This window comes from Serpula lacrymans, assembly GCF_000218685.1.
Source record: "Serpula lacrymans var. lacrymans S7.9 unplaced genomic scaffold SERLAscaffold_12, whole genome shotgun sequence".
Lineage (NCBI taxonomy): Eukaryota > Fungi > Basidiomycota > Agaricomycetes > Boletales > Serpulaceae > Serpula > Serpula lacrymans.
In genome coordinates, this window is record NW_006763301.1 from 1005565 (window position 1) to 1033192 (window position 27628).

General features: G+C 46.6%; 11 protein-coding genes across 11 annotated transcripts; 3 read left to right on the top strand and 8 right to left on the bottom strand.

Annotated features, from left to right (window-relative positions):
* Window positions 1–727: 727 nt before the first annotated feature.
* Window positions 728–1283, bottom strand: SERLADRAFT_398780 (uncharacterized protein; the record flags this gene model as incomplete). The annotated part of the gene is made up of 3 exons (XM_007322139.1): window positions 728–821; window positions 873–1178; window positions 1250–1283. 2 exons carry the CDS (start codon window positions 1047–1049, stop codon window positions 810–812), a joined length of 189 nt encoding a protein of 62 aa, XP_007322201.1.
* A 1203-nt stretch (window positions 1284–2486) lies between these two features.
* SERLADRAFT_476186 (uncharacterized protein) lies at window positions 2487–3897 on the bottom strand (the record flags this gene model as incomplete). Its single annotated transcript, XM_007322140.1, has 3 exons — window positions 2487–3321; window positions 3382–3650; window positions 3705–3897. The coding sequence occupies 3 exons, from the start codon at window positions 3823–3825 to the stop codon at window positions 2713–2715; spliced, it is 999 nt and encodes a 332-aa protein (XP_007322202.1).
* Window positions 3898–4474: 577 nt separating this feature from the next.
* On the bottom strand, window positions 4475–7039 carry SERLADRAFT_476188 (uncharacterized protein; the record flags this gene model as incomplete). The annotated part of the gene is made up of 8 exons (XM_007322141.1): window positions 4475–4824; window positions 4881–5645; window positions 5846–5989; window positions 6043–6074; window positions 6129–6149; window positions 6208–6250; window positions 6360–6467; window positions 6713–7039. 7 exons carry the CDS (start codon window positions 6949–6951, stop codon window positions 5468–5470), a joined length of 765 nt encoding a protein of 254 aa, XP_007322203.1.
* Window positions 7040–11295: 4256 nt separating this feature from the next.
* Window positions 11296–13166, top strand: SERLADRAFT_476194 (uncharacterized protein; the record flags this gene model as incomplete). Its single annotated transcript, XM_007322142.1, has 8 exons — window positions 11296–11509; window positions 11568–11638; window positions 11689–11931; window positions 11992–12206; window positions 12267–12531; window positions 12610–12746; window positions 12798–12923; window positions 12982–13166. 5 exons carry the CDS (start codon window positions 11319–11321, stop codon window positions 12336–12338), a joined length of 792 nt encoding a protein of 263 aa, XP_007322204.1.
* SERLADRAFT_441616 (uncharacterized protein) lies at window positions 13125–16108 on the bottom strand (the record flags this gene model as incomplete). The annotated part of the gene is made up of 15 exons (XM_007322143.1): window positions 13125–13222; window positions 13282–13403; window positions 13459–13543; window positions 13598–13922; window positions 13971–14242; window positions 14303–14383; window positions 14436–14556; window positions 14618–14790; window positions 14847–15016; window positions 15070–15424; window positions 15461–15488; window positions 15542–15611; window positions 15667–15790; window positions 15847–15857; window positions 15912–16108. 15 exons carry the CDS (start codon window positions 16106–16108, stop codon window positions 13125–13127), a joined length of 2232 nt encoding a protein of 743 aa, XP_007322205.1.
* A 473-nt stretch (window positions 16109–16581) lies between these two features.
* SERLADRAFT_476196 (uncharacterized protein) lies at window positions 16582–17520 on the bottom strand (the record flags this gene model as incomplete). Its single annotated transcript, XM_007322144.1, has 3 exons — window positions 16582–17214; window positions 17289–17332; window positions 17390–17520. The coding sequence occupies 3 exons, from the start codon at window positions 17473–17475 to the stop codon at window positions 17129–17131; spliced, it is 216 nt and encodes a 71-aa protein (XP_007322206.1).
* A 4190-nt stretch (window positions 17521–21710) lies between these two features.
* On the top strand, window positions 21711–22373 carry SERLADRAFT_476197 (uncharacterized protein; the record flags this gene model as incomplete). Its single annotated transcript, XM_007322145.1, has 1 exon — window positions 21711–22373. One exon carries the CDS (start codon window positions 22044–22046, stop codon window positions 22251–22253), a length of 210 nt encoding a protein of 69 aa, XP_007322207.1.
* A 316-nt stretch (window positions 22374–22689) lies between these two features.
* Window positions 22690–24425, bottom strand: SERLADRAFT_476198 (uncharacterized protein; the record flags this gene model as incomplete). Its single annotated transcript, XM_007322146.1, has 3 exons — window positions 22690–23678; window positions 23749–23968; window positions 24033–24425. The coding sequence occupies one exon, from the start codon at window positions 23627–23629 to the stop codon at window positions 23282–23284; it is 348 nt and encodes a 115-aa protein (XP_007322208.1).
* A 617-nt stretch (window positions 24426–25042) lies between these two features.
* SERLADRAFT_410707 (uncharacterized protein) lies at window positions 25043–25515 on the top strand (the record flags this gene model as incomplete). The annotated part of the gene is made up of 2 exons (XM_007322147.1): window positions 25043–25264; window positions 25420–25515. The coding sequence occupies 2 exons, from the start codon at window positions 25043–25045 to the stop codon at window positions 25513–25515; spliced, it is 318 nt and encodes a 105-aa protein (XP_007322209.1).
* Window positions 25516–25551: 36 nt separating this feature from the next.
* On the bottom strand, window positions 25552–25770 carry SERLADRAFT_398797 (uncharacterized protein; the record flags this gene model as incomplete). The annotated part of the gene is made up of 1 exon (XM_007322148.1): window positions 25552–25770. One exon carries the CDS (start codon window positions 25768–25770, stop codon window positions 25552–25554), a length of 219 nt encoding a protein of 72 aa, XP_007322210.1.
* SERLADRAFT_398801 (uncharacterized protein) lies at window positions 25770–25985 on the bottom strand (the record flags this gene model as incomplete). The annotated part of the gene is made up of 2 exons (XM_007322149.1): window positions 25770–25933; window positions 25961–25985. A coding segment is annotated over one exon (164 nt), but the record flags the coding sequence as incomplete, so codon positions are not given.
* Window positions 25986–27628: the final 1643 nt, after the last annotated feature.

Here is a 27628-nt window from a genome sequence, read left to right on the forward strand (position 1 = left end):
GATGATTGCATCGCTGGTACAGTCTTGAGTTTCATGGCAGGATGAAAGGAAGAAGATAGCTAGCTGCTAGCCCGGAAATCCAGAACCTAACCAATAATCGCATGAGTCCATGAAAGCTCGTCATGCAACGTCCAAAACTTGGAAATCACGTTCGCAGAGAGCAAGTCGATGCGTCGGACCCGAACACTGAGATATTGGTCGCCACTATCAGATCGAGCGCGCCTGTGGCACGATAGTGCGATCTCTGTGCGAGATCATCGGCTGTGTAGATGAGGAACGACTATGAGAGACACAGTGCGGTATGAGATCCCCTTATAAAGCGTATCGGCCTCATCGCGTGCCGGAAACCAGATTCCAACCGCGATCATTTCTGTCCGCAGACGGCCCACCAGCCATCGAAGGGTGCTAGAACCATATTCAGCGTTTAAAGTAACGCTGGTGGAATGCCCTTGTCAGAACTTGTGATTGCGACGTGGAAGAGAGGTCTGCAGGGGGTCGCCACACCTCGTAACCTTCCCAATAACAGTGATTGACAGACCCACACGAGGAAATGAAATCTCCCCAAGAAGGCCATCATTATACGACACCCCAAAAATTGCCACTGCGTCAACAATAACAGCACTATAAGTAGGACTGGCGCTCCGTCGCTGAGATGAAGGGGGAACTTGATAGAGATCTGAGATTCCAGGGGTGATGGACATCCTTAAACAGTAGAAGTGCGAGAGATGCGATGCGCTTGAAGAACGGATAGAGAGGGCCCAAAAATCGAATAGTATCTGCGTGCCGCCGCATCAGAGTTTGAAGTGGTGCTAATACGTAGACTGTGGTGCGTATAATTAAAGGAAGTTTAAACACACCAACTTGAAACTCACCTGGGAAAAAAGCCAGGCCTGGGCATATGCGCGGTCGCAGCCATGACCGCAAATGCTGACCATCTTATTGGCAGTTTGACTGATACTTCCAAGTCGTATGAAGACTGTTGTTACAGTGCCTAGGTATGTCGGTGAAGGTACGTAGCGTTCAGAACCATGGCACAGTTGGATATACATTAGTAGGTTGCATGTATGCGCGCTGGCAGCCTGAGTAGGCCAAAATAGTGACAGCTTGACTGATATGTCCAGGTCGCCTGGTGACTATGATAGCTCCTATGAGGAGCTATCATTCTAAGCCTGTCCAGACTAGCGGTTTAGAAGATGAAGGTGTTTAGTCCCAAACGTAAAAATCTTGAAAACAATATTATGTGTCGTACCTTACAGGACTCGAATACAGGTACAATTGTTATCAAAAGTCACATCAGATAAATATTGAAGATAAATATTTTCTGAAGCCACCGGCTAACATTTGCATGGCAGGGGAGAGGAAAGCGGAGGACGATCATTTGCGACCGATGATGAATTTAGGTGCTCAATAACGGATGTAAAGCCGAGCGCTGGTACCTGACCTGTCCCTTGCCTTCGAAACCAAATGACACAGCAAGGCTGACATCACTGACAATGTTGTTTTGACAACATCCCGAGGCGCACAAAAAGCTGGGGAAATCCACATCAGACGATGCTTAGCAAGCATATGAAATCATTTCATCACGAAAGAGCTGTGTCGCCGAACAAAAGGCTTGTAATGCTTTGGCGAGCACAGCGATTTGTCACTTGAAACTTGTTATGGCATGTCGTTGTACGCCCTTTGTCTTTCTCCTTGGGGACAACCCAACAAAGTGTGCCAAAGAAGTCTGGGGTGGTTGTTTGGTTCCAAAGGTTTTGCCAAACATCATCGCGTGCGATTCCCACGGCTGACTCCTATCGCGTGACAAATTGGCCCAAAAAATATTCGAGTCTAGTCTCACCAAGGCAGGCACTGGAGTGGAACGATGTGAATCAGCTCACTTCCAAGTCTTACGATTCGAGTCACTAAAGGAGGCTTTCAGTGACGCTGGGGTGACGTATTGGTCATGGAATCCGTCGGGCGAGTCATCGGAAGCCAAGGCGGGCCAGAGAGCGCCCGCGTGAATAAGAGTCTACTAAGGAGGCAGCGGCTGAGTCAGATCAATAGGAGTAAGCTTCAGGCTGGCTAAGAGTACGAGTCACAGCAATTGGGCCATGTCTGATGCGACGGCACAGACAAGAGACTGTCATGGAATGTTCTGCCGTGATGTTGGGTTGTAGTACGTTGCCTTGCGGAATGCGACGGGCTACGTGTACGGACACGCTACAATACGGCATGAAACGATCGACGACACGTCCTCCAGTCATATGAGCGCTGCCGCGTTGGGAAAATAAATCATAAATAAATTGTCAGCAGTGTGACTGAAATCGGAAGGTGCGACCGACCGAAGCTAAATTATTAAATTATTACGCATCTATTCCATTCACTTCAGTGAGATTCGGTGACGTTTCATGACTCGCAGATTGGAGCATGCGAAACTTACAAAGCAGTGCTCACTATGAGTAATTTTCTTCGGTCGCTTCTGTTCGCTCACTCATCGCGTCGTGACAAATATGTGATATGATGTTATTCTTCTTTGGAGTTGTGAGTGCTATGGTGCAGTATGTAAAAGTGATATGAACAAATTATGCGCTGTATATATTGCAAATCCTTGTAGGATTGTAGTCGAAGGATATGATTTGGACGAAGAGTAAGATAGAAAATGCGGGACTTGTGTCAAAAATATAGCGACAGTACCACAATAAATTTAGATGAAAAGGAGACAGATCATTTTTACGCGGCCACTTGAGTCAGGGGATTTTGAGTCGATGTGAATGGATAAGAAAGCAGATGTGAATAATGAGTGTGTGGTTCATGTGAAGATACAGAATTCGATTGGGAAATGGGAAGAGGGAAAGAACGTAGCAGGTCAAGTGTAGAAGGATAAGGGTGCGACTTTTTCGGCTGATGTGAGTGTACCGGTGCGGGTACCGCATGCGTGGGCATCGAAAGTTCCAAGTCCTTGTGGTGAGCCTTGGGAAGGCTTTCGGGAGGATATACAAGGGATTCCGGTGTGCGTGGTGATGGAGAGCTGGACGAAGAGGATGACTTGGGACTGGAGGGATCCAAATCAGGGCAGACGGTGTGTGCGCTTTCACGATGGTGTGTGGAACGAGAAGCAGTGCGTGGGGTGTGCTTGGAAGAGACACGACGGTGGTTGTGTGTAGGTAGAGCGACGGCAGAAAGGCCGTCATGTTGGCTCAGAACGTCATCCTCCGTTACGCCAAGCTCGAAATCAAGGACGTCAAGGAATTCACGCTCGATGCGACCAACATCACGTTTTCCGAATACGCCTGTGCAGAGCGCCCAATGGACGTTCTTGAGAGTAGAATCGTTAAGGTACTGGCAGAATGACAAGAGATAAGCACGAGATAGACGAGACGAGAACAAAAGAAAACGTACCTTGCTAGCTACCATTACGGCACCGAGAAATACACGCTCGCATGCCCATTCCTCGAGGGCAATCTGGAGATGAGGCTTGGCTCTGTCGATATAGACAAGAGAAACCAAGACAACAGCTAATGGGACTTCAGCGCGAGTGAGAACGTTTGATACGAAAGTAGTGAAGGCAGTGTGTTCAGGGCGCCTTGAGAGGGAACGACCTCTGCTGGAAGATGAGGGACGACCGATAGCATAATCGACGGTGTCCACGACGCAGTCAACAACATATTCTGAAACGACGATTAGATGGGAACTAGAACGAGTGTTGAAGATAAGAGACATACCTATGACTGGACGAGATAGCTTGACCTGGAGAAGCTCGAGGAGTGCAGGTGAGTGTAGAGCAGGGTCGACAAGACTGGCACTGTGTATTGGGGAAGACTTGTTTTGGATGAGGGCTACCATGATGAGCTAGAAGGGATGGCTGGAGGTAGTGAGAGTAGGTGAGATGGCCTGGGCAGAGGCGGGGATGGACACGGGTTGGACATGGCTGTGGAATGGTTGTATATAAATGCCCACAGGCGCCGAATCGGACAAGTCGCAAAATGGTAAGAGTGACAAGGCATATTGGACGATTAGAAAGGAAGAATGCGTCCGAGTCAGAGTCAGTCCCAAAACGGGTCGCAGCCGCTCGCGATGAGTCCGACCCAGCTCGGACACCGCGTTGGCGTTCGGCTCGGCTACCGGCGCACTGCGCGTCTGTTTCGAGGATCATCTCGGCTTGGCCATGCCGCAGCAATACCCCCGCAGCCACTCGCAGCGGAATTCCACTCATGCCGACTGTGCCGGTACTCTCCGACTGAACGTCGTCAACTACTGCGATGACCACGGCTGCGTCGCACAGTCATCTAATTTATTATATTTCTTGTTATCTGCCTTATTCGACATGTTATCAAGTGGGTTGGTTTGCATTCTGCTGATGTATTATCCATGACAGCCTGAGGGGGCTGGAGTCGCACTGAGCCTGACTGTATCATAGCAGAAGCTGGCCTGTGAATCTCAGCTCTATTCTTTTCGATAAATATCACCTGGTGGCACAGGAAATGATAGATGGAAGATGGGCTAACAATGGCTGTGGCATGGAAGCGATTCCAAGTCCATAATCCTCCTAATAATATCGCCCAATTTGCTCTATAATTGCATTATGTCTGCACATCATTTTACAGCCCAGATTCAGAACGGCCGATCCAGCTGGCCTTGTTCCCAGAACCTCGACGATATTCTTTCGATCTCTGTCAGCATCGAGATAGGCCAATGATTAATGCCCTTCCTCGGCAATGCACTGCCCGGTCTTTTTATCTCATCTATGAATGACACAGCGACATGTCGTGACTCATCGCTCGGTGTTGCAATTGTTGTGCGATATTCGATACCTTGCAGCTGACATATGAAGTCTCTTTGTAACTATCGAGTCTTGCTCGATAACCGTGAACACATCACAAAACTAAAGTGGGTCTCACCTTGCAGGCTCTTGTCTCTCGCAAATACTCGCATGCTAGCACGTTCGTCACAAGCTCGTACATGTCTCAAACAAGTATTCTTCTCCCGCTTCTCTCGCTATATAAGCTCAACCTTCATTCCCAGTCACCGGTAGTAACGGCCCCGGGTTCGTTCGGACAAGGAGTTTTGGAGGATCCAGTAAACGCCTTGCTAAGTTATTATCCATCTCAACTTGGTCTAGGTGTTGCCTATCTGCATTTCCTAAGGGAAAGTTTGACCAGAATCGGGAAATTTGAAATCGGTCACCCGTTTTATTTGTGCAACCAACGATTGCAATCAAACTACAGATACTGCAGCTACACTGTCAGTCCACATAAGACCAATCCATGTACCTGTGCGCCAAATGCTAGCTATAGTAGTAGGTAGTACTGTATCGCATGGATCAAAATATCAACATCAAGGTATTCAAATCGTTTCTACAACATACAAGCACTTTCAATACACCCTAGCGTCTATCTCGCAGATCGTACACACTGCTATCTGCCAAATATACCCAAGCATCGCAAAAACAACGTACAAAAGAACGAAAAAAACCCATAAGAGACTTTCACCCTGATGCCCCTGCGGCACTAGTGCTGGTGCTCGAGGGCTTGCCGCCCCGGTTTTTACTACCTTTGGGTCGTCCTCGTGGTCGCTTTCCTGTATTGGATTGGCTCTCTAATGGGATGTCACTGGCACTGCGTTTCTGAGCGTCTCCTCCATTGAGACGGCGTTCATTCAAATACCTATCATCACAACGTGTTAGTTTTCTATAGATATAACTTAATATAATTCCTTGACGCCGCCGGGTAGAACGGAAAAGGAAGGCGAGGAATCCATTCCCAGCTTCGCGAATCACCGGGATGGTGGTATGGTGGAATTTCACCAATGAATGATACCGAGTAAAACCGGGAGAGAGCCGGCATATAAATGGTGCGAGACTCACTGGGAAGACTTCTCGTCCAGCGTCGCCTGTAGAGGGGGTAACGGTGGCTGGCCCAGCTCCTGTCTCAGGCGATCAACGTCTTGCTTTGCAACGGCGTATTCGCCCTCCTCTAGAGTGGCGATTTTATTGCGAATTTCTGTACATCTAAAAGCAAGTCGTAAGACAGGCACATGGCCGCGTGTGACCGAGGAACTTACTCCCTCGTTATAGAATTTTCCAATAGGTCGGCCTGAGGAATCATAGATACAGGCACATATTAGATGGAAAGGTATGCGCCACACACCTTGTCACGATCCTCATTGATCTTGGGAGCAATAAAATCAGACGAGAACACGAGAGCAGTACCCCGTGGAATCGCTCACCTCTCGCAAACAGTTCAGTAGCCTAGTCCTTTCACTTTCCAGTCTATATTCGCATCCCGAAGATGAGATAGCATCAAGAAGCATCCGAAAAACATCCATCCGAGTAACACATGATGAGCCCGGTGACTCATGGAGATATCGCGAATACGCACTTATTCTTCTGTTCCCTGATATCTTGTATAGCCTTGCCTTTCTGCTCAAGAGAAGCATGAGCGGAGAGTATATGCGCCGTGTGCAACTGAAGCGTAAGGGCGTGTTTCCTGGGGGAAATAAGTAATCAGAAAGTGACCGGAACGATGGCTGCCTTAAGTGCGTGGCAATAATACAACTGCTTTGCCATCGCTAAGATATCAATCCAGCTATTACGAGAATAGATCTGTTGAATGAGACGCAAATAGCCCTACCCATGGTGCCAGTGGCCCATAAGGGTGGGTAGCCATCGAAAGGATATGACAATATAATAGAACTTGAACCCTACAGACTCAACACCGCACAAAATACTCACTTTAATTCAGCGGTCTTAGCCAAATGCACTAAATCTTTCGTCCAGTCCCCCGTTGCTACCAGCCCTTGTGAAGTTGTGACGAGTGGAGCCACGGTGTTCTGACCCACGTTCATCATGGGGGTACCTGGGCTTTGCGCGTGAGATGGGCCAGGGTGATGCGCCATGAATGCATTGGAGGTGGTGGCGTATTGTTGAGGGTGTTGTTGCGAATGATGCGCCATGTTATTAGGCGCATACATTGAGTCGAGAAAAATATGGCGATCTAAGGGTCTGGGGTCTCCTGCAAAGAGGAGACGGGTTTTCGGTGGTGGGACTCACTGGGAGAGCGAAGGACTCCGAGCACTGCTGTATCTTGTGTTTACCCTTGTTAGAAACCGAAGCCTTTCAACTCGAAAGGGATTGTAACCGTGCCTGGTATCGATGCCTGATTATGTCAGGAAGTTGAATGCGATAGCAACCTGCTCTCTTTATAATAATCCCCATAATTACAGTATCAATTATCACACTAGGCCATCCATGGTTGGGGTGTCTCAGCTAAGCAGTCAAACAGGATTGATACTATTAGCCATGTCTGTTATGAGGTGCCATATGTGGAAACAGTGACTAATATTACATTACATGGCCTGTTTCCCTTGAGAAAAGAGTCTAATACCCCACATCAATCTGAAGCCATAGCAAACATTAGGGGGGGGGGGGGGGTAGTGTTACTTATAATTTATGGTATTAGATATTATGGCCCCCTGGGGCAGACCTGGACCTTGCTATACTAGTAACTGGTTTTGAGAAATTCCAGAGCTAAAATTTCACTGCCATGGTATACCAAGTATTGGAGATCCAGACCCTCAGAGCATGGGAACAAGCATGGGAGAAGGATACTTTAGCAAATGAATGCTGTAAAACATGAATACAAAGCTTTTTATGTACCAAATATATGTAAATACCATGTGAAACATAGTAATAGCCACAAATCTTTGGGCAAAGCTCTGAAGTATGCTTACATAATACATTTTCTACACCAAGCTAAGTCCAAGTTACTGTTGGCATATCATGGACACTACTATAGATTTTCCATTCTTTTATTCATTTTCATTCAACTATTCCGACATTTTGATACATTACATAAGCTTCCTAATTAGGATACAGAAAAGCGCACTCATCCTACCTTAGATACCTCAGTCCTTTACCAGAAAGACTGAGGTATAGTAACATCATTATTACAGTTAAACACATACTTACACATTCCTTTTGTAAGGACCATTTTATTATTTTCTTATCTTCGCTATGTCTTGGTTCTCGAACACTTTTCCCATTACACCTCTGGCTCTAGGGCTAGAGGTATCATTTGCCATTTTACTTCTCATAGCCCTCACAGGCTTTCTTAACCATCGTTACCATTTTATATCACAGATCAGAGACTGGGTATCGCTTCCAGCCAGCCAGCACACTGAGTAGGGACTGGTAGTAGGCATCTCGCCAACCAGCTCCAAGCCCCAGTAAAGCCTGGATATACTAATAAACACTTTGTTCAGGATTGTACCTCATCATGAGGATACGGTTCCTGAACATGCGTAACAAACCTCTATTATTAGTACAAATCTCTCACTGCTGATTAATCAAGTTAAAAGTCGTACAATAGTTGTTCTCTCTTTTTCTTATTGGCCGATTGATTCCTCAGACCACTTTTTGTATATTCTCCTTTCGGTCTGAGGAACGAACAGTTCACTATATAAAGCCTTACCTATTCATGTATGGCTCCTTAGTTTTCTATTACTGAATTTACCCGCTTTACTCCTCAACGAAAACCTTTGAAGCTTACCTCTCAAAGTCCTCTACTCGCTATATTTACTAGCGTCTGTCGACCTCAAGCTTATCGAACCCCTTACTCCCTGCAAGTGCAGAAGGAGACAGGTTTTGTTTTTGTTATAGTTTATCGTTGCCTCACACCTTTAGAGTCTTTTCATTTACAGTTCTTGTCATCACATCAGTTACAGCACATTGTAGGCCTATTTGCATGAAATCCACTGGCAAATCTAACTATGGTACAATAGAATGTCACACTCAATCCTTAGTATGAGTAAATATAGATATTGTAAGTGCAAATAAGCTTTCCATGCATTGGGTATACCCAAAGACATCATCTGTTCTCTTCAATCATTGTGAGTACTAACTATTGTTGCATGATGGACTTAGCTTTTGATGATTGAGCCTTATGCACCACTGGCACCAGCCACATCCCTCCAGATGGCTGGGAAAATAGGACATCAGACATTCCCATAGCTTAGAAACTTGGACTCAACGCTTTCTTGACACCTCAGTCTTCATATCAGATACTGAGGTGAGTTTGGAAACTTTTACATATATAATTTTAGTTTTACTGAAGCAAATACCTAGTATCTCTTGTATCAGGTACTAAAAACATCACTAACATCATACATGTATTACTATTTTCCAAGTCTTTCAATCCTACCTGTGTGGACCTGGTTGAAGTCATAGTATAGAAAAGACCCTATATTTGTGTAATGAGAAGGGTACATCGGCCGGTGCAAATTAGTGTACTAAGTGATGATCTAGTCTAAGAGCCTGTTCAGGTATATGCCTTCTTGCAAACATGGGCTGTTACAGACCAGATTTTGAGTCAGAGTTTGAATACCAAGTATTTGCAAGATCATATCTTCCAAAATAGAAAGTAACACTCAACCATTTAATCCATGAACATATTAGCAAGCACTCAAAATTCAGATTTTTGGGCCAATTTAAAACAGCACCAACAGGATAAAGACAATATTATTTCAGCTGCCAACGCAGCTGGCTTTGTGGTTATATCTTACACTGAGCATCTATACAATAAATGTCCATACCATACATTGTCTTTGTCGGGAGAAGGGTGGGTAAGGGAGCTTATCAATGGATACTATTACAATTTCTATTGGACATTTAAGGACTACTCATTTCTCTTTACTCATCGGTTATACCATCGGACCAATGACTCATTTCCTTCACATACACTCCCATTTTTCTCGCATTCACATTACCTATTATAGTACTTAGTCCTCAACAGACGGACCTGCCCTAGATAGGACCTAACTCCTATCACCAATTCTTTCCATTATAAATATGCATGTAACAGTAGTAGTATTCTCCAATACAATTCTATGCAGTTTACGCTTACAAAGCTAGACTCTTAAGATTAAGACTTCTACTCAGAAGAAGACTAACTCTATGGAAGAACTCAACTCTGCACTACATTCCCGAACTTGTCTTCGGATAAGTCTCTTTACAAAACCTCGACGAACCCTCGGACTTTGTTAAGCACTTTGTGCGTAACACCTTGTGCTGCAATTAGCAAGGTAGTGCTCGTCTATACTCGTCATAAAACCCCTATCTTCTATAGTTCAACTATCCCTCCTCCTCAAAACCCACACCCATACATCCCTGGGTTTTACTTTGAAGGATCATCATACGTACCACCCCACAAAAAACCAGACCACTCCACTGTTCTAGGAGGCAAAGCCCATACACAAGTTCCGTGGAATCTGGGAGGATTGTGTGTTAGTTTGTTTTTGTGTGTGGTTTTCTAACAATAGTTCTCATCTTCAACACCACATCTGAGTATTGTTCTTTGTGGTACATCAATATGTGGTGGTAAATTTCTAATATTTCCTACCCTAGCTGAACTAACAAGAGTCTCATAGATAATTGGAACCTCCTCAGTATCCAGGAGGACTCAAAGGACTTCTTATTGTGGTGCTTGAATGGTTTACAGATATGGACCCAGGAACTCCTGGTCCCTGGAGATTACCTATCTGTGAGGGGGAACTGTCAGTGTGGCAAGAAAGTGACAACTCGCTACTGGCTCTAGGCCGAGTGACAACCATCTGGCAGCTGCACTGGTGTGGATTGTATGGGCCTTCATGATGAGTGTCAGTTGGTATTTTCTTGTTTGCTTGAAGTTAGTTGTCCGGGGTGTTTGGGTGATCAGTCCAAGGCCAGACAATGAAGAGGAAGAGTAGTTTGTAGGCTAAGTTGTGAAAAAAGATGTAATGGTCACTGGGGAATGCCACACGAGAGGCTAGATTGGTGAGAGGGCTCTCAAGCGAACTAGAATATCATGGTGGTAAGTCTACTATCAATTCTGGGAATGCTACCATCTAACTATGAACAAGAGGGTCTTATATACTGGTTCAGAGCTAAGCTGGTAGAGTAAAGTGTTACAACTAGAGTGAGATATGAATGAGAGTATTCCTAGTTTGCATGAATAGCCAAGTGGCTGAGTCCTTGGAGTGACGAGAGTCACGTCCAATCTCTAGGCTACATGTGTGATCCTTAAAACTTCTGGTCTATCAATATGAATTTAGCTGTATGGAATGGAAATTGCAATTATTATTATAGGTTTGCACAAGGTTTTGATAAAAATTTGAACTACTTTCAGAATTTAGACAAGATATTGTGGCTGATATTAGTTGGTCAAGCATCCTCGTGACTACAGGCACATTTCTGTTGCTGACAAAGCCTAGAAAAACATACTTCAACGCGTGGGAACGTCCTATGGGTTCAAGAGCCTGCCGTTCGGAACAGCCTAAACCGGGTACGGTACCAGGAACCAGCAATGAAAGATCATCCTCCTGCATTTCTGACCTATGCATTGGGTCGAACAGGTCTCGATCTTATTCCGAATGCACAAAATCACAGGCCTCAAGTTACATTGACTTTTGCTCAGTCCCTGGACGGAAAGATTGCAGGTAGTGGAGGAAAGCAGCTCAGCTTAAGTGGGGAAGAAAGCATGATAATGACACATTGGTGCGCATCCAATCTACTGTGGGCGATTCAACGTACTTAGATGTCTAGCGAAACATAGGATGAGAACTATGCATGATGTCATTCTGATTGGGATCGGTACTGCTCTAAACGATAATCCTCAGCTTAACGGTGAGGTCGGCCAAAACCTCCACTATTTAACTAGCTTATAGAGCCCACAGTTAGATTGCTACCGCAGGCATCACAGAGTGGCTTTTATCACATTCCTCGTCCAGTGATACTTGATTCTAATCTCCGTCTCGACACCGAATGCAAGTTGCTGAAGAACTATAAAGGGGGAAATGGTCGGAGACCTTGGGTGTTTTGTGCACAGCTGTCATCAGGATCGCCTGAACGGAAAATGCGTAAAAGAGCCTTGGAAGAAGCAGGAGCCAGTGTATTTGAAATCCCTGCCGCTGTAACTGGTGGGCTCCTTATATTACCGCTGAAGGGTTTCTTCATGTCTCTCAATCTACTTCTCTCAGGCCATCTATCCATTCCGGCGTTGCTTGAACAGCTACATGCTTTGGGTACTCGTTCCATAATGGTGGAAGGGGGTGCAAAAGTTATAGGGTCGTTTCTATCGAATTCTCAGAAGTCAGACGCCGCGGGTTTGGTAGATGTATTGATAGTTACAGTTGCGCCTATCATGGTCGGGAACGAAGGCGTTGGATATGAAGCCAATACTAACGAAGGACATGTATGTATGCGCATAAGTAACGTAACGTTTTGCTGTGCTCATCATAAACTGCATCACCAGGCTCCTCTTATACAGCATATTCGAACGGAACTGATGGGCAAGGACACAGTGATAGCAGGCAAACTGAACTAATAAATATAAGGCCCGACCAATTGAGGACACTGGAAACAGGAAATAAGGATACGTGCAAACAAATGAAGATGAAGTATCATGCTTGTTGTTTGCAGCAAGCAGCAATTTTGTTCACTCAGTTTCCCCTGTCCAGTAGTCAAGAGGCTAAACAGCGGCCAGAAAATCTTCAAATTGGTGCATGTTAACCCTCCAGGTTTGTCACTAGGCCAGGAGACAATTATCTCCATTCCAAGCACCCATGTATTCATTTTGATCACCATGATTGTGTTAGTGAGTGCAGTGAAACCAAAACGCATAATGATTGCACTGCCCTCCAGGCAGACCTGGTCACTCAAGTGGACTTAATGTTGATTAGATGCCATCAAAAAAATGAAAAACAGTGCGACATGTCATGACGTGTCTAACCGGGTATGTTACGATCATGATCTAGGCCTATACACTAATTACTTTTCCATCTAGTGCTCTCATGCAGACAGATCGCCTTTCTTCAACAGCTCTGGAGAACACCTTCCGCTAGAATCACTAGAATATGCGCCATTTGGAAAACCGGTTACTGTGAAACTCACAAACAGCTCTCACAGCTAAGTACTGCATTTTACTTAAGTGCGCAAGACTTAGATTTTAAAATGAATTATAATATTAGAGTCTATCACTATCAATGACTATCTGCATTCGGAAATTTACAGCTCATGCCAGTGGTTAGAATGAATAGAGTTTTGAAGTGGACCCATCCGACCACTACAGTAAAATGTCCTCAGCTGCTAAAAAGAAGTATCAATAAGAGCCCTAGCTCCATTCTCCGAGAAACAAACACTTTATGGTAAACATGATTCTGCCATAGGCTCTATCTTGGCGTAGACGTATAAGACCTTTCGTATTCAACACTACCATGGTGTCAATGTCATATAAATCGAAGCACTGCTTGGACGAAGTTGAAACAAACCTAGACAATGGTACAATGCGGCAGCGGCAACGCGAACGGTGCTTGTTGCCTTTGGAACAGCAACATCAAACAGAATCGCAGGAGGGGAACCTGAAACAGAAAGAGGCAGCGTCTTCGCATACCTGCAAGGAGGGTGTGATATTAGTGCTAATAGCGATATAGGTGATGAAGGCAAACAGTAAGAAATTGACAGAATCCTTCTCCAAAGTAATATTGTTCATATCAGGCAACTTGAGCTCTGATAGTGGGTGTTCACCAGGAACTAAACACTGATGTATCAGTACGTGAAAGTGATAGATCCCAGTAAACCAACTACCATCAAATACGAAGTCTTCATCTGTGCTCAGTTGGGAGCTCCTTGGGACGGCAGAGCATATATCCATATATGCAGCATTTTCTGTTCGACTTAGAATCGACGATTCCCTTTCTCGGCCCAAAGAACCCAACCTTATATGGACGTCCTGATGCTCGATATTTACTTTGTCGTTACTCTGGCGTCCATGCTTGTGTACCGCCCCAGATATAGAAGAGCTATATGCAGCATTGTTCCAAGGAAGCTCGTTTGAAGCAGAGCTCAGAGAAAATTGTTGATTCACGTCTCCTGGGAGTGCGTGAGAGATTCGACGTGCTTGACCAGGTTCCTCCGACGATTTTAGTTAGAAATAAAACTGCAAAAAAAAAGGTAGTACTTCAGACGAGCGAATATTTTGGGGAGGCCAGGTCGCTTCTTGAAATTTCGACAGTTCTACGATGAGAGAACAGTCTTCGAGACGGAAATCCATACCTCTCGCGTTCATCGCAGACTCAACTGCTCCCATCCCATTGACATCTTCCTCGTACATTTGAACATCTGCCTCCCAATCTCCAGGAACGTGAGATACTCCTTGCTTTGTAAAGCGATTTGGGCTATTGATTGGCGTCATAGACTGAATGCGTGATTTCTGGCGTTCCAGACGAGGATCTATAAGGCAGCGTGAATGTTTATCTAGAGATATGGTATAAAATAAATGGTATGAAGCACCTCCAATGCAGAAAGGGGATCGTGCTTCTGTCTGCGCCATAAAGTTATTTTTCCAGAATTCCACCAATGTTTTGGTATGCACTTGATAGCAATCACGACTAAGAACCAGATTTTTGTCGGCACCAAGACTTACAGTTTCCTGGTACACCGCACAACATATCATCTATGAGTCTTCTATGTTCCCTAGAAAATTTCCTCTGCACCAGAGCACGCCTCTGGAGCATCTGTTGTTCCACGTACTGCAAGCGTGCAGCCTGATTTTGAAACCCAATGACAGTGACGGCCATTTTAACGTTAAGACTCACTAGTACGCACCTTCAATTCATCATCAGTCAGTTCTATCCTCGTATCCATATGTGCGCAAAATCGCCTTTTAATGTTTGGAGCTTGCTTGGGGACGGTGTGAACAACAAAAGGAATGTCGTCAGGTTGTGCGTTATGAAGAGAATCGTGTTTGGGTGTGCAATATCTAAAAGGTGAAAGTTGACCTGTGACCAAGCCTAATAAGGAACGTGATAAAGGGGTTTTGTAAATGAGAAAATACTTCGTTCCATAACAGGTTGGATGGACGACTGAAGATCGCAAGGCAATATAGCCATGTGATCATCCGGATCATTTTGAAATGGTGCATGTAGCGAAAGTTCCTGAGTAAAGGGAGGACCCATGTCGTCCAGAAGAAAGCCCAAATCAGGTGGATCCATATAGGATATTCCCCTGATAATCTATTAGACAAAAGAAGATGGTGAGAAGGGTAGTTATAGACTTACATGTTCGTATTATTCCCAGGTACTAGATTGCAACCCGTACCTAGCTGTCTAGCAAGTTCATCATCAATTTCCCCGTCAAGATCTAGACCTCCATTGGGACCAAAAAAACTGTCGCCAAAATCAAAGCCACCTCCAAACTGAGAAGAGGAAATATCTAGCGCAACTTGACCGCAAGAAATGTCGGCGGAAGAAGAGAGTAAATAGTCGTGATTTTCGACTAAGGTATGAGTATCGGCACGTATCACCTCTGTGTTGGCGGCTCGTCGTCGACCTGCGCCTGTTGCACTCTTCCCTGCAGCTGATTCACCGTTTTTAGTATTCACATTTGCACCGGTTCCATCTTTATTAATGAACCCTTAGTGATGGAGTATCAGGGAAAAACTGAGCTTACATCCAACGTCCAAATACACGTCCCAATTCTAGTAATGAGGTCTATTGATTTTGTTTTCTTATTCGTGTTCTATTCGCTTACCACAACCATATTGTCCAGATCCATGGCGAAAAAGTCTTTAGGATCGTGGGCTAATGTAACTGCAGAGGTCCTGGTATTAAAGTGAGATGTTACTAAGTGCCAAATACAACGAGAAAGGATCTGACCTAACAGTAGGTTGCGCCATTTGGAGCTGCGCTTCAGCCGAGTTCGAAGAACACAAATCTTGTACCACGCGTTTGAGAGAGTTGAAGCAAATCGTTACATCAGACATAAAAATATCTTCTTTGGCTGAGTTAAATTAGGCAACTGTATCTCAGAGCTGTAGTTTTCAAGGTATATCAAACCTTTATACACGCTAGGCAAGTCGAGATTAGCCAGTGTTTATTGAGATACGTTAAGCATCACTTACCGCGCGGCCCCGACTAACAAATTACTGGACAATCGGAGAGCTAAAGGTTCAGCAGGCTGGGCGATAAGATTGCATAGTTGTGTGATATCTGCAGTCATGACAGAGTGTCTCGGAAGTTTCTTGAAAGTAGACTTCGACCCAAGAGTAGCGGCAAGCCTAATTGTGAAAGGCACTCCAGTAAGAACGCATATAGCCATGAAACCGAATGTGGACTAAAGAGCCTGACCACAAAAGACCGAATCCACTATCTCGCTGTGACAGTAGTTCTGCAGAAAAAAACATGGTATGGCACAGGTCTATGTCAACTGTATGGTGGTCGCCTACTACCAAAATGCAGGTTCCACATTGATGAATTTCGAGCTTTTCAAGTTTGAAGTTCGAGCTAACATCGAAGACCGCTGAGTTTGATGCTGGCGCTCAATTTCACCGTACAATTTAACCCTAATCCTAACCAAATTACACTGAGCCGTAGCGCGAGCGCTTGCTCTACACTATAGCTGGCACTAACTGGAAGGTAGTCAACTCATTTATCGTAGGAATTCAAGTTCTGAAACGTGCATGCTAGCATTAAACTCCAATTATTTCTCCCCCACGATACCGAAAGCGTGAAATAAATTAACTTGAATATCCACCACATTATCATGTTCGTAGGTTATTCTCATGAGTTCATAAGGCAGCTTGTGAGGTGGACCCGGTATCAACAAGTTTATATCCATGCACAATAGCTGGCTCTCTCTCGTCAAATCAGATATGACTGCTAAATTTATGTGTTCGCGTATTACTATTATCAATGACACACCTTTGCAAGCACTCGTGGGCTGAAGTCCCTTCTATCTTATCATGATTCTGCCCATCAAGCAGCATCAACCGCCAATGACAGTTTACCCCTATCCGGCTCTATTCGATGCTGTTAAGGACGTCAGTGAGACGCACAATGATGACATGCCTGGCGTCCACCCCGTGTTTTGCAGTGTTTTTGATCTATGAAGTCAATGCAGCATCGACTCGATTACTGAAGGTGGAAGAACATAATCCATTCCCAGACCATAGATGGCGAGATAGACGTAGAGATGCGGCTTTGATAAGGACCTATAGCGTAATGGGCCGTCAAAGGTGAAAGCTGAACCGATTTTGAACCCGTGGGTTGCCATGTATTGAATTGTATTTTCATGTCCGTGATTTGTGCAGATGGGCTCGCGCAGCCGCACGGATAAGGTTCATCGTGGCTGGGATATGAGGAGATATCGATCTTGACTCCACATATCCACACCGTAGCGTTGACTCAGGCTGGCAGAACACCTACTGAGTAATAAGTATCGTCACGTTTCCCTCTAAGCGCTGCGACATAAACGAGACACACCGAGATTGAATTACTCTCGAGAATAACATAAAAGAAACTTTTAATATTTAACATGTGTTTCCTGTCAAAACATATAATTGAAATTTCTTTCTACTGCTAAACGAATGATACTACTTACAGAGCTGTAGCAGCGGCCTGCAATGAAGATGAGTAACTACACCCAAGAATTAGGGGCGAATCCTGCAGGGAATCAACTCTAAGCATGTCACTGTATCAAATGTCAGGGTGAATACTAGTAGGGCAGCTTTAAGTTGGGACACTGATAGCATCATCTCAAGAACCTGCCGCCGCGAATACGTGGTAGGGGCGACTTCCCTATACGTGATTACAACCGATATAATAAACGTTAGGGCTCACCACTACCAGAGTTTCGGTATCGTAACATACACTCGGGGACTTCTTGATCAAGCTCCTTGCGCGTTACTGGCAGGTTTACCGACTCTATAGAGCACTGCTTATGACCAGTGTTCCTGACAAGGGTCCATTTTACCGTCCGGCAACTCGACAATGCCACTTGCTGTGTTGTAGAAGATTCGTCATCTTAACCATAATAACATAACCGGGGTTAGTTTACGTCCAAACACATACACGATCCATGCAGAAGTTGGACTGCAACCAGTGCATGTTTAGACGCATTTCCTGAAACCCCTAAACACAATGTACCTGAAATTCTACCATTTACGCTCCAAAGCGGCTTAAAGGACCAAATTCAGCATCGATCCCCCGCGGAAAACTGAGAGAGTACAATAAACTTACGCGTAATGAAAGAAAGTGCATTAAAAGAGCCACACAGTAGGCGTCAGACTACTGTGAGGGCGCAACAGTAATGTACACAATATCAGCATGGGATCCAGCTGTTTGATATCTCCTTGGGGCCTTTAATCAGGAGCCACTGGGATAGAGCGGCGAGCTGAACCAAGGGCTCATGTCGAGCAATAAGTGTACGCACGCATCCATGAGCTGATACAAAGCTGATATTGCAGGTTTAATGAATCTAGATAAGCACACCTTCATCATGTACATATTCTGACAAGTGGTGGCTCACTCACCATCATTCATGTATATGTAGAGGAGTGATCCGAACTGCACTATTTGAATCCGCTTTCAACCGTTCCAATACCCCCGATCCCAGATTAGTAGAACAACATTAGGAGCATTGGCTATGTATGCAAGTTGAGACTGGGAGAGTGAACAGGACCATTGGGGTTAGAGCTAGCGTATTATTGATCAACTCGTCAGCGAGGTAAATTCAACCCGCTACAGATTCCCGTAGCATCAAAATTATCTTACATATATGTTCAGTGTCATATGTACGCCCCCAAATAATAATAGAATGTGTGTCTTTCTCTATGACGATGGTTGAGTGATACATTATCCGTAGTGGATGGCTGATGCGACGAGACCAACACTCCCCATGATGGCCGAGCTGAAACAGAACGTCCTCCTAAGCAGATGAGGCTGAGACTGGGCCGCCGCGGGTGTATGATCGCGGCCACTGAATATACAGGATCACTGTGATCTTGACATGACGTCGTTCACTTTTTAACTTCCCAACTTGGTAAAAGTTGTTTGTTTCCTATACACATGTTCCAGAATCCCCACTTCGGTGTCTTGCCGCCTCAGTGCCTCCTATGAACGCATTCAAAGCACCCGACGGCAACGCCTCGTCGTGATGCATGATCACCAGAATACTTTTCCCCGCGTTTCCCCGCATCGATGTCTGAAAAACACAATTCGATCAAGTTTGAATTCCAACCTACATAAATTTCCAGATCACAGTCGTCCCGACGGAAAGCGCATGCAGTCAGTAGCCTCGAGATCAAAAACGTCAGTGCACCTATACAAACATAGAGTAAACCCACTGATATCATGATCGATACTTACAAATGTGCGAGCCGAATACAATTTCAATGACGTTAGTATTGATCGAACTCAACTTCACTCCCGAGACAATATGGATCCAATGGGCTCGAAAGCATTGAGATTACGCACAACATGACGTTGATGTAGTACTGTATCCGCACATTTCAGTGAATATTTTGGTACACTGGAGATTCCGAGGACCTACAGAAAACGACGGAGCGCCGCATCCAATTTTGAAAGCTCCTAAGTTGACTGCGGGGATGCTAATTTGTCATCCAGTTGACAGATGATTGAACTGCGGTTCGTGCACAGTATCGCATCGAAAGGAAGATAACTCAGGCTGAAAGAAAAGGAGGGTAAAACGAAAGAATTTCTGCCTTGTTCGGCACTTGGTCAGCCTCGTTATATTAAAACGGTCTCGATTTTAATGGCGTCTCGGAGGAAGTGACTCGGCATAAAATAGGCTGATACTGTAACTTCACCATCCTAAATTGCTTTGCTTGGGTCCAAAGCTTGGGAAGCAAGATTGATTCTTGAGTGGATTACGGCCGCCGATCATGAGACTGAGAATACAGTTTAATCATAGTTCGATGAGGAATTGTATTTGGGAACGATTGGGGCGGGAGTGCCGTAGAGCCAGTTTCAATGAACACCGGTCATGCTAAGATGCTATAAAATTCAGTTTACAGTACTTGATAGTAACGTTACTGAGAGTATTCTGTCATGCCTTTAGCCCAAAGGCAAGAAAGCACGCAGAATGGACTTACAGGAAGTTTCTAAGCGAGAAATGATACTCCTAGACTAAGACTTGAGAGAAAATGACTAAACAGGATGCAGTATTGCTGTCGACGTGAGCGTAGTAGCTCTCGGCATTAGTTACGGTGATCAATGTGACAGTAGTGGCAAACGGCAATTTCCGACACGTCGAGCTCACTTTCGGTTTCTCCATTTCTCTTTCCTGGACCTGCACTAGTTGTTGTCTTTACCTCATATGTCATACAGCAATGGCCGTCTCAATGTAACCTTTCATCACCATCATGTTCCCCCTTTGTGTTCATAACCACCATCTCCAGCAAGATCGGCCTCTCACGCCCGCCTCGTAGCCCGCAACGTCCTCTTTCAGTTTAAGTCGGCCCTTGATCCAAGCACCATCGCGCAAGCTGTATTGAAGGTGTATGCATCAGACAGGCCGTCTAACACCCTTCAATCCCTGTCCTCACCTTGATAAATGCTATTTTATATTCCTTCATTAGCGCACTGCCGTATGTATTATCCTTTTTGATTTTGTCACTCGTTCCTGAAGTGGCTGGTATCCCAGCTGCACTCGTACGTACGCCCAGTAAAAATGATTATCCCGCCGGCGTCTCTGGTTATGCAGCGTGCGGCACTATACAGCATAAGATACTTTCTGCTTGACGATCGGAAAGGGTTGCCTCGTGTGGGGTCATGCGGGGCCGGCGGTTAACTTGGTCGCGCTGGTTCGTCGCACTTTCTTCATATGATCAGATTTTACAGGAAATGATTAATTGCTATCGTCCCCTTCTATAGTGGATCCACTTTCCGATATGGGATGTTGCCGCTATGGGTGCTACCCACCGATATCGTCTTCTCATTGGAGTCGAGCTCCTACAAGCTCGGCCTTCGTTCCGATATTGCGACGCGCTGCAGGCGCATTGCCTGATCCCTCTCTTCTCAATACATTGAATCCTATACAGTGATACAGTGCAGTGGGACATGCTGGGCAGATCAAGCTAGACTGGATGGTCTCATTACTTCTTGCTTTGCAGCGTCGTATCTGATACATCCTCGGACCCGAACAGATATACGAAAACCTTCCCAGTGTCTCACAAGCTCTTTGATAGGTGAAAGAGTACTGCAGCACAGAATCAGATGCCTCTCGTGGTAGAGTCGCATAACAGCGATAGTCACCGTGGTCCACGTTTCGTCAAATCTGCGGATGATCTAAGGAACTCGGGATTTGAGGAGTAACCGTTGATCTTCTTAGCCTGGATCATATAGCGCTACATTCGGAGTTCTGCACATGCAAAACTTGGAGCTCGAACTACAGGGTTGCTTCTCTATGAGGGAAGTAAATCTCGGGTTTCTGAACATGCCGGGTGGTGCGATGACACTAAGCTACGATTCGATCGGTGGATCCTGTGCGCACTGACATACCTTGTGCAGTATTCTGGAATTCTGGACTTGTATGCGACTGTGCAACATTCGGTCCTGTGCTCCCCATGGATCCACAACGACATCGGCATAGGCTGTTAACGTTAACCGTACCTGCACTTGACGCGTGTCCCCCTCGAAACGAGCCAGCCCGCCTGATTTTTCGTACCTCTTTCGGTTGAGCGCCATACCCCCTCTGCATGTTTCTTCAAGTTCGGAATCCAAGTTGACAACGTTCAGGTGCGATAACATAAATCTCCGGCGCGATGCCTTTTGTGGACAGATCTCTTATGACCGTCATCACGTACTTTGTCTGATAAATCCTTAACAGGCAGGTTTACGCGATAAGATAACGCTTGATCAATAGATTTGTGCGGCTTTGAGTTAGCCGACGAGTCGGATTCCCGAACATCCTTGCAGTTTTTTTCGGTCTCGCGGTCCTTGCCACTGGGCTTTCCCTTTCCTTTCCCCCTTCCTGCTCACCATTTCCTCACGTCTGTAGAAGGGAACGTAACGGCACGCGAATGTACGATCATCGCTGGCATGGAAAGTCCAGACAGTGCCAATGCGTCACGTCAAGGCTCTCGTTCTGATCTTCAGGTCCAAATTCTGACCCTCTTTTCTGCTCTTCACTCTGTTCTCTCCGGCGTCTTATCACTAGCATCCCACCACTGCCTTAACCTGCGCCCACGCATGTACCATCCCTTTACTTTAAACCCTATGATAGGATAGACGGGATGGCTGGGCCGGGGCTCTATTCAAAAGTCGTAATCCCGGTACACCGATCACCATACATGCACCATCAAATCCTTGAAATCCGCGATAAAACCGGGCAAGAGCGCAAAGTCGTTCACGGTACGAACTTGCGAAGAAGACAAAGATCACAATGCGCAACTGGCGTGTTTCTTGTTTCCATTTTTTCTTCAGGAATTTCAGGGATGAAGTGATCCCTGTCGTATCTCGTCGAGCGCGGATCGTTATGTGAGTCCGTTGAGAGCAGTCTGATTGATCTTGGCGATTGGTTCCGCAGGTCTCCTTGGCACTCGCGATCTTGTCTCATGCTTGGACATCTGAACACCTCGAGAAAACTTGATCATCATCTCGGATCTTCTGTAGATTGAAGTGATGTTGTAGTTTTCTTGAGATATTCGTGTTCATTCATTCAGATAAGATAATTCATCACACTTGACAGGCGGTGAGAGAATATGCTACTCTCCAATTTTTGCCTGTTGCGCAACGTCAACGGGCTAAAGCGTAGAGAAATACGTCCTCGCAATCTGCTCTTTCCCAAGCCATCACCCAGTTACGCAAACACTCGAGGCCGCTGTGATTCCTATGCTGTGACTCCTGGCTGCTCACCCTAGACATCAGGACGCGTTTAACATGCATGGTACATATATTCAAATTTCGGTATTATTCTCGAGTTCTATCCCCATGATCAACTGATGCATGTGATTACGAGTGGTTGAGAGGACAGAGTGTGGAGCTTTTATTTCCATTTTTCTTAATCAGGCGGATGCGGAACTCCAGTTTCACTCACGCTGGAGTTTGAGCGTGCACGCCCATAAACACGAGTGCGAGTGCGAAGCCTCGTCTGAATTCGACCAAGTTGGGACGTTGGCATGATGGAGCACACCAATTGTTTTTCCTTTCCAAACGCAGTAAACGAGTGTCATCAGACCGATATGCAATGGACCCCAACGGCGACCTATAGCTATCATGGCTCCTATCCAAACCTACTCAGCCTATCGCCAATTTTTCCTTTCCGCCTATCCACCAGCATGAACTCGAATGGACTAACTACGGAACTCGGAGTATGAAACTGCGGAACACGTAGCAGTTTGCCTGCGCACTTTGCGTAATTCGAGCAGTATGATTCTTGAGACTCGGGCCTTATGCCTTATGAGCCCTCACCATAGTCCAGTTGTCCACTATCTCACGCCATGTTCCGTGGCCAGACGATAATAACCCGTGCTCATGCCCATATTCGCCGCGACCTCGGATGCCCGTGTGTGTGACAGTGTACCCCCCAAGGTCGACGTGTCCTTGTGCACGCTACGTTTTCAAGCCCGAGCGTATATCCGCAGTTTTCTAGAATTGTGAATTTGGCAGGGAACGTGGTTGGGAATACGTGGGCGAAAGTTCGTGCTTGGAAGCCCGTGAACCTTCCCTCCAGGTCCAGGATAAGCCTATTTTGTATGACTCGAATGCGACAGGGGCCACTGATACCATAAATGGAAACCATATATGACCCCATCGGCCGACGATGAGACACCCATGACACATCTACGCGGTACGTCTGGCACGGCCATTGGCCACACATGCAGCGAGCCAAGTCGTTGAGCTTGGGTTTCGTGAGACTCGCGTCAAAACTGGGGAGACACGTATGATAAGTATACAATGACGCAAGGCCCTGGCGCTCGGCCGTATAGAGGGACGTACCTGGCTCGGCATCTGCCTTTAAGATTATGAATCCGTCGGAATGTCCATCCACGATGCCCGAGTCGGATGCAGAGGCGTGATCAGTATTGACCACTCAACACCAAAGAGGGGGGGGACTATGCGACGGCGTCCCCACTTCGATTTGCCCATGCCGAACGGTTCGATGTCATCACCGCTGAGGTCGTCGGCGCGTCAGTAGTCGAAAAACTTGAGAGCTTTTCTTGTCCGGAAGGTTAGTAACTAACTATAACTAAGTCACCTTCCCTTCAAGGGGGGGAGCTCACCAGTCCTCTGCGGTTATGTGTGGGTTGTGACGGACGATGTGATCGTATGGTCGCGTCAACAACTGTAGTGCGATTGAGTGATTGATAGGACGGGATCGCTGGATTGGACGGGTTAGGTCGTGAGAGGGTAGTCTAGGATACGATGGCAAGTCCACGGGCGTGAGTTTGGTGGCAGGTGCTCCATCAGCGCGTCGTCGTGACCAGCTCAAGCTGAGTTGAGTACAAGCAAAACACTCATGTGCCGCAGCCATAGCAAACATAGGATCATCGATAGTATCCGCGTCAAAGCCCCGCGCCCCCATCTATCTCTGATTGCGTCCCATCACGACTATGACAGTACCATGGCAGGAGACACGTCATTTTCCGTGTTTGACGCGTGTATACGACGCGTCGAATGGACGGAACTTTCAAAGTTGAGTGGGGAATACCATACCAACAATTTTAATACTAGTAGTGATGAGTGATGGGAAGGAGTGGCCGATGAGACTTTCAAAGATGGGATCCGACCTCGGGGGTAGCATAGACTGACGGTCCTGGTTCACGTATTTCCATGAATCCACGAAGCAGCCTGAGAGTTGTTCCTGGTATGAATCCAATATCATCTAAAGCAACCCCCCTCCCAGGGATTGTCAGTCAGTTCTACGCAGTAAGCACTTCCCCCAACCCCCCAACCAACTTCCTAGCAAACTCCCAATGCGTCATTGAAGCCGCCATCACAACGCCAACGTCCGAAAGAATCAGCGTCCCCAAGTCGTCCTGAATCCAGGGTAAGGAAAAGACCAAGCGACATTTTCGCTATTATCGCTTTTTGCTATTTTTGCTCTCGTGGTTGGTTGCCTAGTATTTATTGCCTACGCGTCCCCCCGAGTCCCCGTCGCCCCCAATAAAATCACCCTCGCCCCTTCTCTGAGAAATTGCGCGCTTCATTCGTGGAACCAACTTCTTCTTCTTTTTTTTTTTTCTTTTTTTGGTTTTTTTTTTTTGGTTTCCCTCTCTCTCGTAAGCCCGTCATGTCGAGCCTGATCGAGCGCGAGGAAATCGTGGGGAAAAACACGCTTGGCTTTGGCTTTGGCTTTGGCTTTGGCTTTGGGGGCGATAACTCAATTGATCGAGCGTTCTCGAGTTCGAGCCCACCGTGCTTCGAGCCCGAGGCCCGAGGCCCGAGCGTCATCGTCCCCCTTCTCCTCCCATCGATGGAACCCAAGGGCCCTCGAGTCGGTTGCGCCTCCTGCGTACGTACACCGTCACTTTCTTCCAAGTCGTACGATCCGTCATGATGTTTGATCGTGTACGCATGTCGCATGGACGCATTTCATTCCATTCCATTCAAATTCGTTCGTTCGTTCGTTCATTCGTTCTTCTTATCGCGCTCGCCGTTGGCTCGTAGTACGCGTACGCGTACGCGGCGGGTTTATGCTGCAACGGCATCTACGGCACCTCGACACAGCGTGCGGGGACGGGGGTGATACGCAACATATCATAGTCATAGTCATAGTCATCATCATAGTCATCTTCATATTCACATTCGTAGCTTAGCATTCGTATTCGTAACCATACACATCCACAACCATACTAGTCCTAGACACAACGCATCATCCCGTTCCATTGCCACTTTCATTTCACGGTGCATTTCATCGGCTTTCATTCCGTGCCAGATACCGTTCGTACGCGCCATTTCACGTTGGTAGGTAAAGGTAGTAAAAAGGACTTTTCTCTCTCTCTTTGCGTTCGTCTCCATTCATTCCGTCATTCCCTCCATCTCCGCTTCTTCTCGTCATCGTTAGCTCCCTTCCCTCCTTCCTTCCTTCCTTGCATACTTCCCTACTTCCTTCTTTGCACAAATGCCATTTCCGCCCATTCAACTCCACACTTCCATTCCCATTCAAAAGTTCACATGTCATACGAAAACCCCCCCTAGTGCTCGAGTGCGGTAAAGAAAAGAAAAAAAAAAAAAAGTACTCCAACGTCCCCACGAATAACTTCCGATGATCCAAAGATGAGTGAAAGGAAGGAAGCAAAAGCAATAGCGATGAACACAAAAACAAAAACAAAAACAAAAAACAAAAAAAAAAGGTGACGGTCCACAATCCGATCCGGCCATGGGGTATGACGCAGCGCGAGTAGTCGTGCCGTGTAGAACATCGTGAATCGGTCGCTTGATGTCGGTGTGCCGGGCCTCGCTGAGGCTGATGAACGGAAAAAGGGGTAGGATGGGATGAGGAAATGGGTGAAACGATGATAGATGGTGGATACATGAAGAAAAGCTTGAATGAAAGCAACAACAATGCGTGTGTACATGAATGAAAAAATGGTGTATCGACTTGCAGCAATGGGGATGGATAGTGGATGCGTGATTCAAAAGACGATCCGTGCGTAGTATGCGTTCGTTGCGTTTGCGTTGGCGAGTGGGATATACGGGATTGCGGAATGGTGTTGGCAGATTTGCGACGAAGACTGCAGAGAGAGACCCCAAGTGGAGAGGGAGACATGCGATAATGATACAAGAGTCGAGGTGTCATATGGGAGGTGGTGATGTCGAATAAATAGGAAGAATAACAACATTTGGCGCAGGGCGTCGAGTGCGGATTGCGTATTTGACGTATAGCACGCGTTGAGCTGCTATCGTCGCAAAAACGCCTTTATAGTCGTCCCTCGCGCGTGGAGACATGATAGATTTCCAAGTAGGGAAAATAGTGCAGAGGCACCACATATAGAGTGTTGGGCAGGATTGTGGACCCTCTAGATTGTCGCGTCGCCTGTACGTGAGAAGAGAGGAGACAATGTGCGGTGAACTGTGGGTATTTAGGTCGCGCCTTTGATGCTTCGCCCGACGCGACGCTTGATGCGCCTCTTTGTGCGGAAGAGGCCGAAGCGAAGGCGGAGGGCGAGAGCTTGCCACTGTCGGCGGAGGGTATGGGTGCAGGTAGGGCTGGATGACGTTAGCTTGGGCGAAGGAAGGCGTGAAGAAGGGTGACTTACGTCCACTCATTCTGGGCCTCTTGGTCATCGTCGTCGTGTGTGATAACCTCGCTCTCGATGGAGTCGTCACCTGAACGCGAACGCGGAGGACGCTTCTCTTTGAGAGGGAGATGGGGCGGTGGGTCGTCTTCGTCTGTTGGTAGGAGGGGCGAGTCGTAGGAGGCAGGGTCGTCGCAACGATAGGTAGGCGCGTGGTCGTCATAGGCGTAGGACGTGAATCTGGTGGGGTACGCGTTGGCGGTGGTGCGCGAGGCTGAAGAGGAACGTCTTCTGGAGCGATCGTCGTAAGCGTATGGGTTGGCGCTCCTGTAGCGCGTCTCGTGATAGTCGTAGTCGGCTATAGCGTCCTGGACATGGTGGTCTGGGACGAGGTGGTCGTCGAGATGGTCGTGGTGGGTGTGGAGATCTGGGTGACATACGCGAACGGGAGGAAAGTGGCGGTAGTCTGGGTCGTGGAGGTCACCGTGGTGGTCTACGTAGACGGTGAGGGAGGGGGAGTGGGACTTGATGGGAGAGTAGGAGGGGTCGAGGAGGCGGGAGATGTCGGCTGCGTGGGTGGAGGGGAGGTAGTTTGAGGGATGGGATACGCAATCCCATAGATCGATCCTCCGTGCCCC